Source organism: Papio anubis, chromosome 5 (assembly GCF_008728515.1).
Source record: "Papio anubis isolate 15944 chromosome 5, Panubis1.0, whole genome shotgun sequence".
NCBI lineage: Eukaryota > Metazoa > Chordata > Mammalia > Primates > Cercopithecidae > Papio > Papio anubis.
The window spans coordinates 88,488,660-88,503,808 of record NC_044980.1 but is presented as its reverse complement, the minus strand read 5'-3'; the positions used below and the strand labels follow the sequence as shown (position 1 = coordinate 88,503,808).

The window sequence follows — 15,149 nt, the reverse complement described above, 5'->3', positions numbered from 1 at the left end:
CAAAACAAAACACAAACATCAATTTGTATAGTTTTAAAGCCTTCACTTTCTTTTTAATACATGGGGGCAATTTTCACATATTTCACTTTTGAAAATTAATTGACTTTTTCTTTTCAACGTTTTAGATTCAGTGGGTATGTGTGCAGGTTTGTTCCCTGGGTATATTACTTGATGCTGAGGTTTGGGATATGAATGATTGCATCACCCAGGTACTGGGCATAGTGCCCAACAGTTTTTCAACCTCTGGCCCTCTGGCCCCCTCCCTCCCTCCTTCTCCCTTCTAGTAGTCCCTAGTGTTTCTTGTTGGCATTTTTATGTCCGTGAGTAACCAATGTTTAGTTCTCACTTATAAGTGAGAACATCCGGTATTTGGTTTTCTGTTATTGTGTTAATTTTCTTAGGATAATGGCCTCCAGCTCCATTCATGTTGCTGCAAAGGCCATTATTTCCTTTTTGATGGCTTTGTAGTATTCCACGGTGTATATGTGCCACATTTTCTTTATTTGGTCCACCACTGATGGGCACCTGTGATGATTCCATGCCTTTACTATTGTGAATAGTGCTGCAAGTGCATGTCTTTTTGGTAGAATGATTTATGTATTTTTTGGTATATATCCAGTAATGGGATTGCTGGGTCTAATGGTAGCTGTTTTAAGTTTGTTGAGAAATCTCCAAACTGCTTCCCACAGTGGCTGAACTAATTTACACTCCCACCAACACTGTATAAGTGTTCCCCTTTCTCTGCAGCCTCACCAACATCTGTTGTTTTTTGACTTTTTAATAATTGCCATTTTGACTGTTGCGAGATGATACCTCATTGTGGTTTTCATTTGCATTAGAATTGCCTATTTTTTATCCAATCCATTACTACTAGATATTCATATTGTTTCTAATTCTTAATATAGTAATAAATATCCATGGAGATAAATACTTGTGTATATCTACAGGTTATTTCCTAAAATTAGGATTTCTAGGTCAAAACGTATGCACATTTCTAAGAAATTTGAAATGTAATGCCACATTTGCCTACAAAACATTTGTATCGGTTTATATTCCCAGTAGCAGCACATGAGAAAGACTATTTCTAATATAAGATTTTCTAATTCTTCTTAACCTTTGCAAACTTTATATGTGAAAGAAGAATATTTTTCTCTTTTAATATTTTTATGACCACTGACTTTGATTCTTTAAAAATATATTGGCCATTTGTGTATATTTTCTGTTGTGAATTGCTTATTTTGATCCATCTGTTAATAAGTTATTCCTCTTCTTACAGATTTATAAGAGCTCTATGAATATTACACCTTTATCATTTATAAAAAGATTAACTTAAGTAAATAATTGTGTTACAATGTTGTCTCCTGGCTCCAGCATAAGGCTCTTTTGCATTGTTCTCTTTCTACCCTTATCACTGGTTAACATCTGGTTAATAGAACGTTTCAGTGTTTTATATAAAGACCCGTCTAGAGGTATTCTCCTCCACTCACTCTTCCCCAACTAAAAAAAATCATTTAAATGTAGCTTTCCTTCATCTGATAATAAAAATAATATTTATTGTGAAACACATTATAAACTGCTAAGCAATGAAGATGTTAATTTTTCAGTTTAGAATTGGAGAGATTATTTTTGACTTTATTTCCTTTACTCTTATTGGGGAGGTCTAATCAACACATGATCTAAATGCTGTTAATAAAACATATTCTGCAGGGAACTGTGACTCAGAAGGAGTCTATTACCAAGAATCTTATGAAAAATAACAATCTATATAAAACTATAGTTTTAGAAAATTATTTTTTCTAAAATAATTGACAAATTGCAGGAAAAAACCTACAGTTGCAGGGAATTTACATCATTTACAGAAGAGTAGGGATGGAATTTAGAGGAGCTTCTGAGACAGTATTTTCTTAGCTAGAGAAATTCTTATTAGCAAGTAACATAAATTAGGCAGTGATAGGTGGATGTATGAGAATTTCCCCATTCTAACAAATTTTATTTAGCATTTTCTTATCTGACCTGTTAAATTATGAAATCTGCTAGTTTGCAGATGACCTTTAACTTTCACAATGTATAAAATGGCAAGAAGTAATAATGGCATCTTCTCAAGATTGTAGAGTACAAAATTTGCATTGTGGGCAAATATAAAATAATGTTTAAAGAAAAATGATTTAAACCATGCATTTTAATTAACTGACATATATGATGACAGAATGTCTAAGAATTGAATAGGGCTCACTGTAGACAACTCCCTAAAGATGTTTAACTATTTAGCTGCTAGAGTCAAATAGATAAAATGGCGCCTATCACTATGAAATATATTGAGGGAAAAGTGGAGAAAGAATCACCCCAGCTTTCCATAATCTTGTACAATACCTTCTTGCAGTTCTGGTCACTATACCTCAAAAAAACAGAATGAGGCTAAAAAGTCAAGCAAAGATGACCCTAGGAAGATTTTCTTTGGGAATGGGGAGGGTAGAGAGAGTTCTACAAGAAGAAAAATTAAGGAAGGAAACTGTAAAGAGTATAGGCATATATTCATAAAACTCTAAAGATGCTAATAGCAGAGACCCAAATATACATAATTCTATATAAACTTCTTTAAAAAACACAGAAATGAGGAAAAGTAATAGTGATTGGCTAGAAACTAATGGAATGAGAAAGTGGCCAAGATATGGCTGAGTGTGATCATACTTTGGGATAAAGGGAAACCAGCAAATGATGACTAAGAAACAGGAGAGATTAAAAATTCAAGGAACTGGCCGGGCACAGTGGCTCACGCCTATAATCCCAGCACTTTGGGAGGTTGAAGTGGGCAGATCATAAGGTCAGGAGTTTGAGACCAGCCTGGCCAACATGGTGAAACCTTGTCTCTACTAAAAATACAAAAATTAGCTGGGCATGGTGGCAGGTGCCTGTAATCCCAGCTACTCAGGAGGCTGAGTCAGGAGAATCGCTTGAAACTGTTAGGCGGAGGTTGCAGTGAGCTGCGATCGCGCCACTGCACTCCAGCCTGGGTGAAAGAGAGAAACTCCATCACACGCACACAAAATAAATAAATAAAAATAAAAAAGTTCAAGGAACTGGAAAGAAGTATGTTCAATTATATGAGAAGGATATGAAATAAGAGAAAAGGAAAGGACGCCGGTTTAAATTGACTCTAAATAAATTTAGTTAAGGGAAGAACTTTGCGGCAGAAGGAAGGAGATAAAAAGAACTCTGATTTCTTTGATTTTAAGATGCATCTTTCTTTCACATTTTAACATTTCTGAAATTAGAGAACATATCTTGTGCTATTTTCTTTCACCAAAATTTATGAATTGATGGTAGTTTTGCAATTGATGGTGCCTTAGAACAGAGAAACTGGTGTTTAAATGCTAATGAATTTAAAGTACTCTGCTAAATTAGATAGAAACTAGAAGTTAGTTCTATGATTTCCTTTGAATTTGATTATGTCGTTATTCTAGTATCTTCAACAAAAACTGCTAACTACCATTATCCATATGTTGCTTTTCTAGACATATGGCTATGCTTGTAGACATTAAGAAGCTAGTAAAGCAAATAGTACAGAACTATCTAAAGAGTCTGAGGAGGAATATGTTCATACTAGTTTCAAAGTGGATAGAATAATTCAGAAAGGAAATGCTTACATTTTAGGGAGGTGGTGGTAGAGAATCAAATGATGTACAAATCGTATCTATAAGGTTATGAACCTGAATGTCTTACATGGCTTACTTTACAGTCATATCCTGAATACAAATCTTTTGAGGGAAAATCACTATAGTAAGTGAAGGACACAGGGACATGAAAAACAATCTCTTCATTCTTCAGAGTACAGATTTGACTCACAGTTAAATGAGTTGCTCAGGGTTATAAACAAGTCAGCAGGACCTCTGACTATTAACTGAAAGACTGACTAATTGACCTCTTCAGTTGCATTCTCCAGCATTATTACAAATAAATATTTACAGAGCTGCATTACTTACCAAGCATGGTAGGGTAAATATCCACAAGAGAAACCACATTTGATACCTGAAGGTCGACTTTAATTCCTGGCCCCATCATCAAAAGCGGAACATGTGCACTGGCCTCATACATGCTCATTTTATAAAACTGTCGATGTTCCATGGCCAGCTCTCCATGATCTGAGGAGTATATGACAATAGTTTTCTGAAGAAGATCTAATTGATGAAGGGCCAAAATAATTTCACCTACAATAGAAATCATGATAAAACTATTAATTAGCTTTCAGTTCATGTTTTATTCTATCACATTAAGTTGATAACAACTCTACCCTATAAGGGTTTGTCACTATGCTTTTTAACATCTGAATATTACCTACTGTTCTCAAGTTAAGTCTCAAGTTGACAGTGGTCTGTCTACTGCTTGCTCTTCAGTTGACTAGCAAGGAAGAAGAAAATATAATACCCATGGGAACTCTTGCTCAAAGCTGCTAATCTGGAGATCATGCTGGCTTGCCTTCTAGGTTTCTATCAGAGAATAAGGGAAAAAAAATCTTCCCCTTAGTGCCTTGAGTGAGAAAAGAAAGATCAGTCAGATATCAGTACTTCACATGTCTCAGATGATAAAAAAGATTGGTATCACCTCTGACCCACAGTTTCTGTGCAACAGGAAGTGATAAGAGCAGTCAGAACTCCTCTTTTCTGCTACTTTTTCTCCCAAATCTCTATGCAATCACCAGATCATGCTCATAAAGGTGGCTGAGGATTATGGAAATCCACCTTTGAAGAAGGGCTGGAAGCAGGACAGACAGTGTACAAGTTTGATTTAGCATCTTCTTGGATAGGGAATAATGGGACAGTAAAATTCCTCTGACCAGTTCCAGTCTCACTGTTCTCAAACTTCCTCCTACTGTAATTAAGAGAATCACAAGAAAGTACAGGCCAGAGAGAGGAGCCATCCCTGTTTTGGCAGTTCCTGAATCTGGGTAGAAGAGTCTATATTAATTTAAAAACCTACAGATTCTGAGGTATAGTCAGGATTGACACTCACTGCTCTATGGAGTTATTCGCAGAATTGAGACTCTCTTGATTTTTCAACTAGATGACTGGAATTACTTCCTAATCGGTCTTTCCTCTACTCCTCTTTCCTCTCCTTGTACTATCCTGGTGTCTATCTTTCTAAATTACCTAATCACTTGATCGTGTCACATCCCTGCTTGAAACTTTTTCATAGCTGCCCATTGTCGAATTCTTTAGCATAACAAGCAAGGCCCCTGTCCACTCTCCATACTCAGCGCCCTCGGCTACCTGCTAGACTTTTACCTTTCAGCAATCCTAACCTGCTCAGAACCCCATAAACACACACTATATTAGTTCACGCTTTCTTGCCTCTGCATATACTCTGCCATCTATGGTGAATGCTGTTTCTCCCACAGTCTACTTGACAAATTCCTATTCTTCCTTTATGACGCAGCTCAAACATGCATTATCTCTCTGGCAAAGCATCATTCCTTGCTCTTCTAGGTAGAGGAAATCACTTTGTTCTTCAGGATGCCTACAACTTGCATATTACTGTAGTTACAACATATTGTAATTCTTAGCATTTATGCTCAATCAATAAATGTTTACTGAGTGCTTATTATATGCCAAACACTACGGATACAATGCTAAACACCTAGGATGCAATGTTGAATAAGAATGATTAAAGACTTAAATGTAAAACTCAAAACTACAGAAAACCCTAGAAGAAAATCTAGGCAATATCAATCAGGACATAGGTACAGGCAAAGATTTCATGACAAATTCACCGAAAGCAATTGCAACAAAAGCAAAAATTGACAAATGGGGTCTTATTAAACAAAAGAGCTTCTGCATAGCAAAAGAAACTATCATCAGAATGAACAAGCAACCTACGAAATGGGAGAAAATTTTTGCAATGTATCCATCTGACAAAGGTTTAATATCCAGAATCTACAAGGAACTTAAACAAATGTACAAGAAAAAAACAACCAACCTCATTAAAAAGTGGGCAAAGGACATCAATGGACACTTCTCAAAAGACATTTATGAGGCCAATAAACATATTTAAAAAAAGCTCAACATCACTGATCATTAGAAAATGCAAACCAAAACCACCATGAGATACCATCTCATGCCAGTTAGAATGGCAATTATTAAAAAGTCTAGAAACAACAGATGTTGGAGAGGTTGTGGGGAAATAGGAACGCTTTTACACTGTTGGTGGGAATGTAAATTAGTTCAGTCATTGTGGAAGACAGTGTGGCAATTCCCCAAAAATTTAGAACCAGAAACACCATTTGACCCAGCAATCCCATTACTGGATATATACCCAAAGGAATATACATCATTCTATTACAAAGATACATGCACACATGTGTTCGCTGCAGCACTATTCACAATAGCAAAGACATGGAATCAACACAAATGCCCACCAACAATAGACTGGATAAAGAAAATGTGGTACATATACACCACGCAATACTATGCAGCCATAAAAAGAAATGAGATCATGTCCTTTGCAGGGACATGGATGGAGCTAGAAGCCATTATCTTTAGCAAACTAACGCAGGAACAGAAAACCAAACACTGCGTGTTCTTACTTATAAGTGGGAGCTGAACAATGAGAACACATGAACACAGGGAGGGCTGTCAGGGAAGGGAGAGTGTTAGGAAAAATAGCTAATGCATGCTGGGCTTAATACCTAGGTGATGGGTATTAGGTGCAGCAAACCACCTTTTACCTATGTAACACGTTTACCTATGTAACAAACCTGCATACCCTGCACATGTACCCTGGAACTTAAAATAAAAATAAAAGAATGTCCCTGCCCTCATGAAGCTTGTGTTCTTCAAGGGAGACAGATGGTAAACAGATGAAATAATTAGTATTACTACGCAAACAACATGACAAGGTATAAAGCAAGCAGAATGATGGAGCTGGCACACTGAGTTAGAGTGGTTGGGGGAGACATACCTGAGGAGGTAACAACTGAGCCGAGAGCTAAAGACAGAATAAGCCAGCCATGTAGAAAGCAAAGGGAAGGGTGTTCCGGGCAGATGAAACAGAAAATATAAGACCCTGAGGTGGGAAAAGACCCTAGAATGTCTTTAATTTTGTTTGTTTGTTTGTGAGACGGAGTCTCGCTCTGTCACCAGGCTGGAGTGCAGTGGCGTGATCTTGGCTCACTGCAACCTCCGCCTCCTGGGTTCAAGCGATTCTCCTGCCTCAGCCTCCCAGGTAGCTGGGACTACAGGCATGCACTGCCACACCCAGCAAATTTTTGTATTTTTAGTGGAGATGGGGTTTCACCATGTTGGCCAGGATGGTCTTGATCCCTTGACCTTGTGATCCGCTTGCCTCGGCCTCCCAAAGTGCTGGGATTACAGGCGTGAGCCACAAATATCTTTAATTAATGAGTGATTTCTTAATAGTATTCAACATACTATACTCCCCCAGTGCCCAACATAGTGCCTGACAGCTAGTAGGTACTTAATGTTTGTTAACAAACACAATGAACAGTATTAAATACTACATGGTGATAAGACCGGTGTAGATTTAAAAATTAAGATACAGGCCAGGTGCGGTGGCTCACGCCTGTAATCCCAGCACTTTGGGAGGCCAAGGCGGGCAGATCATGAGGTCAGGAGATTGAGACCAGCCTGACCAACATGGTGAAACCCCATCTCTAATAGAAATACAAAAATTAGCTGGGCATGGCGGCATGTGCCTATAATCCCAGCTACTCGGGAGGCTGAGGCAGGAGAATCGCTTGAACCCGGGAGGTGGAGGTTGCAGTGAGCAGAGACCCTGCCACTGTACTCTAGCCTGGAGACAGAGCTAGACTCTGTCTCAAAAAAAAAAAAAAATTAAGATACAATATATTCCATAAACTTTGTAACTTGATGTAAGCAAGTTGCTACATATTTTTCTTCTCTGAAGAGATTTCAAGAGTAGTATTCTCACACTCCCTAGAGCAACATTCTCTCATTTTAATGGATATGGATGAATGAATGGCTATAAATTTTCAAATGCAATTTCTAGTGTGCAAATGGGAGAACATTCTCTAACATCAGAGAATATCAATGAAATACAATTTGACAGATGTGCTCATGATTAAAGAAAATTACTTAAAATCTTATTTGCATTGAGTACTTGGAATTTTTTTTTTTTTTTTTTTTTTTTTGAGATGTAGTCTTGCTCTGTCATCCAGGCTGGAGTGCAGTGGCACGATCTTTGCTCACTGCAACCTCCGCCTCCCGGGTTCAAGCGATTCTCCTGCCTCACCCTCCCAAGTAGCTGGGATCACATGTGTGTGCCACCACAGTCAGTTAATTTTTGTATTTTAGTAGAGACAGGGTTTTGCCATGTTGGCCAGGCTAGTCTTGAACTCCTGACCTCAGGTGATCCACCGGCCATGGCCTCCCAAAGTGCTGGGATTACAGGCATGAGCCACCGCACCTGGCCAATACATTTTTATACTTGCTATATTATAGATAATTTGCCCACATGGCCTTTTTGCTTCTTGCTGTATACTTTTCTGTTTTTACCCAATGAATTTTTTTTTAACAAAAAACATTCACTTGTCACTCCCAAAGTTTACTCTGTACAGAAGAGGTGCTACCTACACTTCACTAGTACAATTATGCTTCATTCCTAAGAGTAGCAAAATAAATGACACTGCTTTATGAAAATAGCTTTTGTTATAAAACAGATTTTTAAACTAGGGCTTTTCCACACATGAACTGGAAACTTCCATAGCTCTGTAAGTGAACAGGCAAAACGTTCTTGACAGTCATGTGATGAAGGCAGGTTTAGTTTTGAGTTGGTCTTCAGCTTGAATGAGGGAAGAAAATTCAATATGATTCTGGACCAGAAAATACATGGAGAAACTTTAGTTAGGCCATTCTCTAAAGGGCTTAGGGAGAAGGAATTTGTTTCATGGTTATTATAAGTTTGGGGGAGTCACAAGATTCTACAAGTAAATTTTCTCATCTCTAGAAAGCTAAGCTGCCTTACAAATACCTATCACATGTGTACCTGTGTTTGGCTGAATACTGATTCCTGTTTAAGGACAGTAAAACGTTTCAAGTAGATGACTGCCTTCTGTGACCCTTTCTTTATGTATGAATAAATCTAAGCATTTATGAATCTGCACATTTCTGAATCATTAAGATATAAAGAGCTTTTCATTCTGTCAACAATGCTAGTTATCAAGTTTTGATAAGTGTCAAGATTCCTATAGTTATAAGCAACTGCTGTAAGAAATATCTGAGGCTGTTCATGCAAGTCACCAAGCAGCATGATCACAGACTGTTGGAAAAATATTATACTTTTTCTTCATGTAATTGCTTATTAATTATACCACCTACCGAGCATGGCATCTGTCTCAGCACACATAGCATAATAAAATGCTCTAATATTCTTAATTTCTTTTTCTGTAAATCTTCCAGTGCAGTTTTTTGTATAAGAAGAGTAATAATCTACAGGGTGCATTTCTGACAAAGGTGACCACTTTGGGATTTTGATAGCATCACGAGACACCTAAAAATGGGAGAAAAAACTTAGTTATGCTAGCAAAATAGTGCTATTTCTTTCCTCCAATAAGTATGTATAGTGAAATCAACAATGTTTAATTACTTAGAATAGTAGAAAAGAACAGCTGTAAATATGTCAATAAAATAGTAAATCAATACATAAATTAGGAACAAATTGTTAATACTATCATAACAACAGAAGGTATATATCAATATCTGTATATATATCATGAGGTAGTGGTAAAATTTTTAAAAATTATACAGGCCACCGAAAAATATGAGCTTTATTAGACAGTACATGCTAGTCCAGAAAAGTATCCAAGCACTTTAATATACAATTGTGTGACCAAAACTTCAGAATCAACAACCTAAGAACATGGACTCCTTTTCTCTAATAATTCACTAGTAAGAATGACAATATCTAGTGAGATACGCAAGTGCTTGTCAAAAACAAATATGACTTTTAAACACATATAAACGCTTACTTACAGTGCTGGTAAAAAGCAATTAAACTAGATCTTTAATTCACATTTATATTTTAGTTACATAACTTTCAAAAAGTTCATTTACTTAGTATTTGGTTGAAAGTCATTTAACTGATTTCATTTGGCTAGTAATAACTCCAGACAAATTTTTGAAAATGAAACCACTTAGAACTTTTAAAGAAGATATAAAGTATCTAAAACACTGACATTATTTTATTTAAAATAGGATGGACTAAATAGTGTTTCTGAGTAGTTTTTTTAGACTAACTTTTATTTCTTATTTCTGTAGGTTTTTGAAGAACAGGGGTGGCTGCATGAATAAGTTCTTTAGGGTGATTTCTGAGATTTTGGGGCACTCATCACCCAAGCATTATACACTGTACCCAATTTGTAGTCTTTTATCCCTCACCCCTATCCACTTTCCCCCAACCAGTCCCCAAAGTCCACTGTATTATTCTTACGCCTCTGAGTCCTCATAGCTTAGCTCCCACTTAGGAGTGAGAACATACAATGTTTGGTTTTCCATTCCTGAGTCACTTCACTTAGAATAATGGTCTCCAATTTCACCCAGGTTGCTGCAAATGACTCATTCCTTTCTTATGGCTGAGTAGTTATTTCATGGTCTATACACCACAATTTCTTTATCCACTGGTTGAGTGATGGGCATTTGGGCTGGTTCTATATTTTTGCAATTGTAAATTGTGCTGCTATAAATGTGTGTGCAAGTATCTTTTTCGTATAATGACTTCTTTTCATCTGAGTAGATACTATGTAGTGGGATTGCTGGATCAGATGGTAGTTCTACTTTTAGCTAAGGAATCTCCACACTGTTTTCCATAGTGGTTGTACCAGTTTACATTCCCACCAGCAGTGTAAAATTGTTCCCTTTTCACCACGTCCCCGCCAACATCTATTTATTCTTATTTTTTTGATTATAGCCATTGTTGCAGGAGTAAGGTGGTATCACATTGTGGTTCCAATTTGCATTTCCCTGATCGTTAGTGATGTTGAGCACTTTCTTATATATTTGTTGGCCATTTGTATATCTTCTTTTGAGAATTGTCTATTCATGTCCTCTTTTTTCTCTGAGATGGAGTTTCGCTCTTGTCGCCCAGGCTGGGGTGCAATGGTGCAATCTCGGCTCACTGCAACCTCCGCCTCCCAGGTTCAAGTGATTCTCCTGCCTCAGCCTCCCGAGTAGCTGGGATTACAGGTGCACACCACTACACCCACTAATTTTCGGTTTTTAGTAGAGATGGGGTTTCACTATGTTGGTCTGGTTGGTCTCGAGCTCCTGACGTTAGGTGATCCACCCGCCTCAGCCTTCCAAAGCGCTGGGATTACAGGCGTGAGCCACGGCACCCAGCTCTATTCATGTCCTTAGCCCACTTATTAATGGGATTGGTTTTTTTTTTCTTGCTACTCTGAGTTCCTTGTAGGTTCTAGATATTAGTCTTTTGTTAGATATATAGATTGTGAAGATTTTTTCATACTCTGTGTTGTTTACTATGCTGATTATTTCTTTTGCTCTGAAGGTTTTTAGTTGAATTAACTGACTAGTTTTTAAAGCAACTTAAAATTGATTTAAGATTACACATTTCAAAATACAGGTAGACCACGCATCATGTGGTTTGATATGCATGAATTTCAGTTATCACAGTTTTGTTAAATAACAGCAGTCCCCTAACAAAATTACTCTGGTAGACTTCAGTTACCAGGGTATGTTAACCGTGACTAACCGCAAAAAGTACAAACTTTCACACTGATATGCTGCTAGCTCTTTAGTATAAATCACTGAGTATACAACAGATACGTATGCCATTCAGTGACTAATCATGTTGTTTCTTTTAAAATGTGTCAGTGATTAGTTATCTGGTACATGCACAGACAACAAAACATGTACTTGTATCCTAGTGATAAATTAATGTGACACTTTATAAAAAGGGATAATGAAGAGAAGTCAACAAAGATGAACATACAGTAAAAAAAGGAAAAGTGACAAGGCTGGAATTTAAATTCAAATCTAATGTAAATGAAGTTATAGAAGAAACAGCTGAGCTGGGAATGTTGACACTGCTGTCATTCAAGAGATATTAGAAATATAGCCAGAGGAACTGAGTGAAGGCACATTTACCAGCATAAATGAGGAAGGTTGTTGTGAAGAAAAAGATAAAGATGCACCACAGAAAGCAATATTGGCAAAATTTTTCACATTAAAGGAACTTGGAGATATATCATTACATTGAAAGTGCAAAAGCTAAAATGTTGGAAGGTAATCCAAATTTAGAAAGAAATAATGACAATTTGCCAAGTCTTAGAGAAGATGTTTTCTCTGTATCATAAGTTTTATGATGAGAAGGCAAGCACTCTTCAATCTACTGGTAAGTTTTTTTAACCAAAAAAATTCCCGCTTTAATTCTCAGTGTTTCTAGCATTTTCATTATTATGTACTACATAAATATTAGTTTATTTTTTCTTTTCCATTTTTAACCAAAAGTAACACAATTTAAAATATTTTGATAAATGTTTTTAAAGGTGCCAGAAACTGGTCATTTTTCCCATTTATTAAGGTTGTTTTATATGGTTTCAGCTTGCATGGTCATTTTTACAATCTGGAACAGTGCAAAGTGAGGACGGCCTACATTTCTAAGAGAATGCCTTTTAGTTTCTCTTTTTATAGACATATCCTTGGCAAATGTATTCAATCCAGAAGTACGCTTCTGACTTTTAACACTTATTTTATTTCTGTAAAACTGTCCCTCTAGTTTTTATCTAACTAGTTATTGGTCAAGTTTGAATACACAATTTTCAATTTTTTCTTTAAAAGTGATAATAAAAGAAACAATGGGCGAATACCCATAAGCCACATATTTAAATCTAATTTTGAGCACACACAATGTAGTTACTTACTTTTCCAAGCCAATAAAGAGATGTGTGAAATGTTGAAGATCCAAAATTTTCTCCAGAAGATGGTGAAGGGTAAGGGTGTGGTAAATTTAATCCCAAGTAAAGAACAAATGGTTCAGTGTAATTAATTGCTTCCTTTCTTAACCAATTTATTGCTTTGTCTGTATTCTGCCAATCCCTTTCCATCACTCTGACTTTAGTCCTATTATGGATAAGATTAACCATGGGTCTGCCTTCTTGTCTGAGTAAGAAAGCAACATCTCTTGTCCATGCTTCCACACGATTACTGAGGGAGCAAAAACACACATATATTGTCAGGTATATTAAAAAGTTTTAAAAACGTACTAAGCATACATTAAGAAAACAACATGGAAAACAATTTTTAGGTTCAGTCTTGTAAATGTTCAGAATAACTATATTAGATCTAAAAAAGAAAGTTATTGAGCATTACAGATTAAAAAAATAGAAAAAAAGCCAAGAATCGAATATTCACTTATGTGTTCTTTAAAACTACAAAAGATTATGTAGAATGGTTAACTTTTCTTACAGCAAGATATTTAAACAAAATGTTTCAGATTTCTAGTATTTCTTCTTTACTAAATTTTCTAACATTTTTATTTTTTCGCTTAGAAGATATTATTCCTAACCAAAGCTACTATAATTTCCTTTTATCACTGAATATTTATAGTTTTAAAAATATACCTACCATGTATACTTCATGTGTTGCTGAAGTTTCAGGTTTAAAATTGTTTCCAGCTCTATCTTTTCTTATTAAAAGAACAATTTTAACTATAATCTGAGCTATCTAAGCTAAAAGTGATATAAATTTCATATCCATTATAAACCAGAGATATTTTCTTTATTACTGATTTACAAGTTAAATGATTCAATTAATTCACTTTCTCAAACAAAAAATTAATTCACTTTCTCTCAATCTTTATTTTATCTGACTGCTTGATTTTTCTCAATCAAGCTCTAAGCATATGTAGCTGACATAATTGGTTGGATAGCAGTCCTAGGCATTTCTAGAAAGTTTGCTTTTTAAGTTTCTGTTGAGATAAGTATCTCTGAAGTGCTCTATCAATAGAGAAAAGTGTTTTAAAAATCCAGATACCAACTCATAAACAAAAAATATTTTATACTAAAACATAATACTGCTCTTAAGAGAAATTGCAATCCATATAAAATGACCAACAACCCATACATAAGTTAAAATAGAAAAATTTTATACCCTGCCTTTTGAATGCAGGTAAATAAATTTAAATAGCTACAATAAAAATTCATTTTTCTTTTAGATATTCAATATATTTTGATAAAAACAATAAAAACCATAATTTCAGCAGAATTATATCTATCTAACAGATCCTAATTAATTCTAACAGATGGGAAACCCTAAAATAGGAAGTTTTGTATTCATCACACTATCAAAACAATCTGAAATTGGTGTCTCATCTTTTGCTTAAATCACAGCTAAACTCTTACTATATGTGACGATTACTATTGTTGCAGAGGTGGAATTTTAGGGGTTTATAACACCAGCAGTATGTGTGGTAGAACTCAGATTCTGAGAGAAGGAATAGGACACTGAGATTTATATAGTGTGTTTAGGAACCAAAGTACTTTCTTTTCAGTCAAAGAGTATTACATGAGAAAATATGGCTGAGAACCTATTACAAAAAGCAAGCTTTTAATACAACCTAACTAGTTGCCACTCTTTGGATTAACTCAGGTTAGACTATTGTCCTGACTATGCTAACTGACCTAACCACTGGACTTCACGATGTAGTCTAGACCATGAGCGAGCCTAGGCTATGTCAAGGAAAGATTTTCAAGCCTTGAAAGACGGCTATATTGAACCCAGTTTGCTGCATCTTTTGCTACAACAGTGATTAAGTGTGACATCATTTAACCTTTCTGGTAATAAATTTATGCCCTCTCCCTATTTTTTTTTTAACTGTGTTCCTGAGATTCTTTTAACCAAGGTCCCCTTAAGCGTAAAATGGCTCAAATCAAATTAATTTTGGCCTACTCTAATCATTATGGCCAGATTTCAAACTTGGCTTTATAACTAAACAATATGCGATTGTCCTCTAACTAAATAATATGTGATTTCTCTATTATCTTAGTGGTATCCTCCCTTGTCTTTTCCTAAGTATGGCTTTAGCATGATTCCTATAACTGCTGGTACTTAAGTAGAGTTATAACAAGCGATTTCAAGCACTGCTAAGGCAGCAGAGACAAGATT

At 35.9% G+C, this 15,149-nt stretch overlaps 1 protein-coding gene across 1 annotated transcript in view; it reads right to left on the bottom strand.

Annotated features, from left to right (window-relative positions):
- The window catches only part of ARSK (arylsulfatase family member K), a 49,182-nt gene that overhangs the window by 9,137 nt on the left and 24,896 nt on the right, over nucleotides 1–15,149 (bottom strand). Inside the window, exons 4-6 of the mRNA XM_003899930.4 lie at nucleotides 12,908–13,190; nucleotides 9,348–9,519; nucleotides 3,981–4,205 (exon numbers count right to left, since the gene is read on the bottom strand). Of these exons, the coding sequence (XP_003899979.1) occupies nucleotides 3,981–4,205; nucleotides 9,348–9,519; nucleotides 12,908–13,190 (680 nt within the window). The remainder of the gene's footprint in view (nucleotides 1–3,980; nucleotides 4,206–9,347; nucleotides 9,520–12,907; nucleotides 13,191–15,149) is intronic.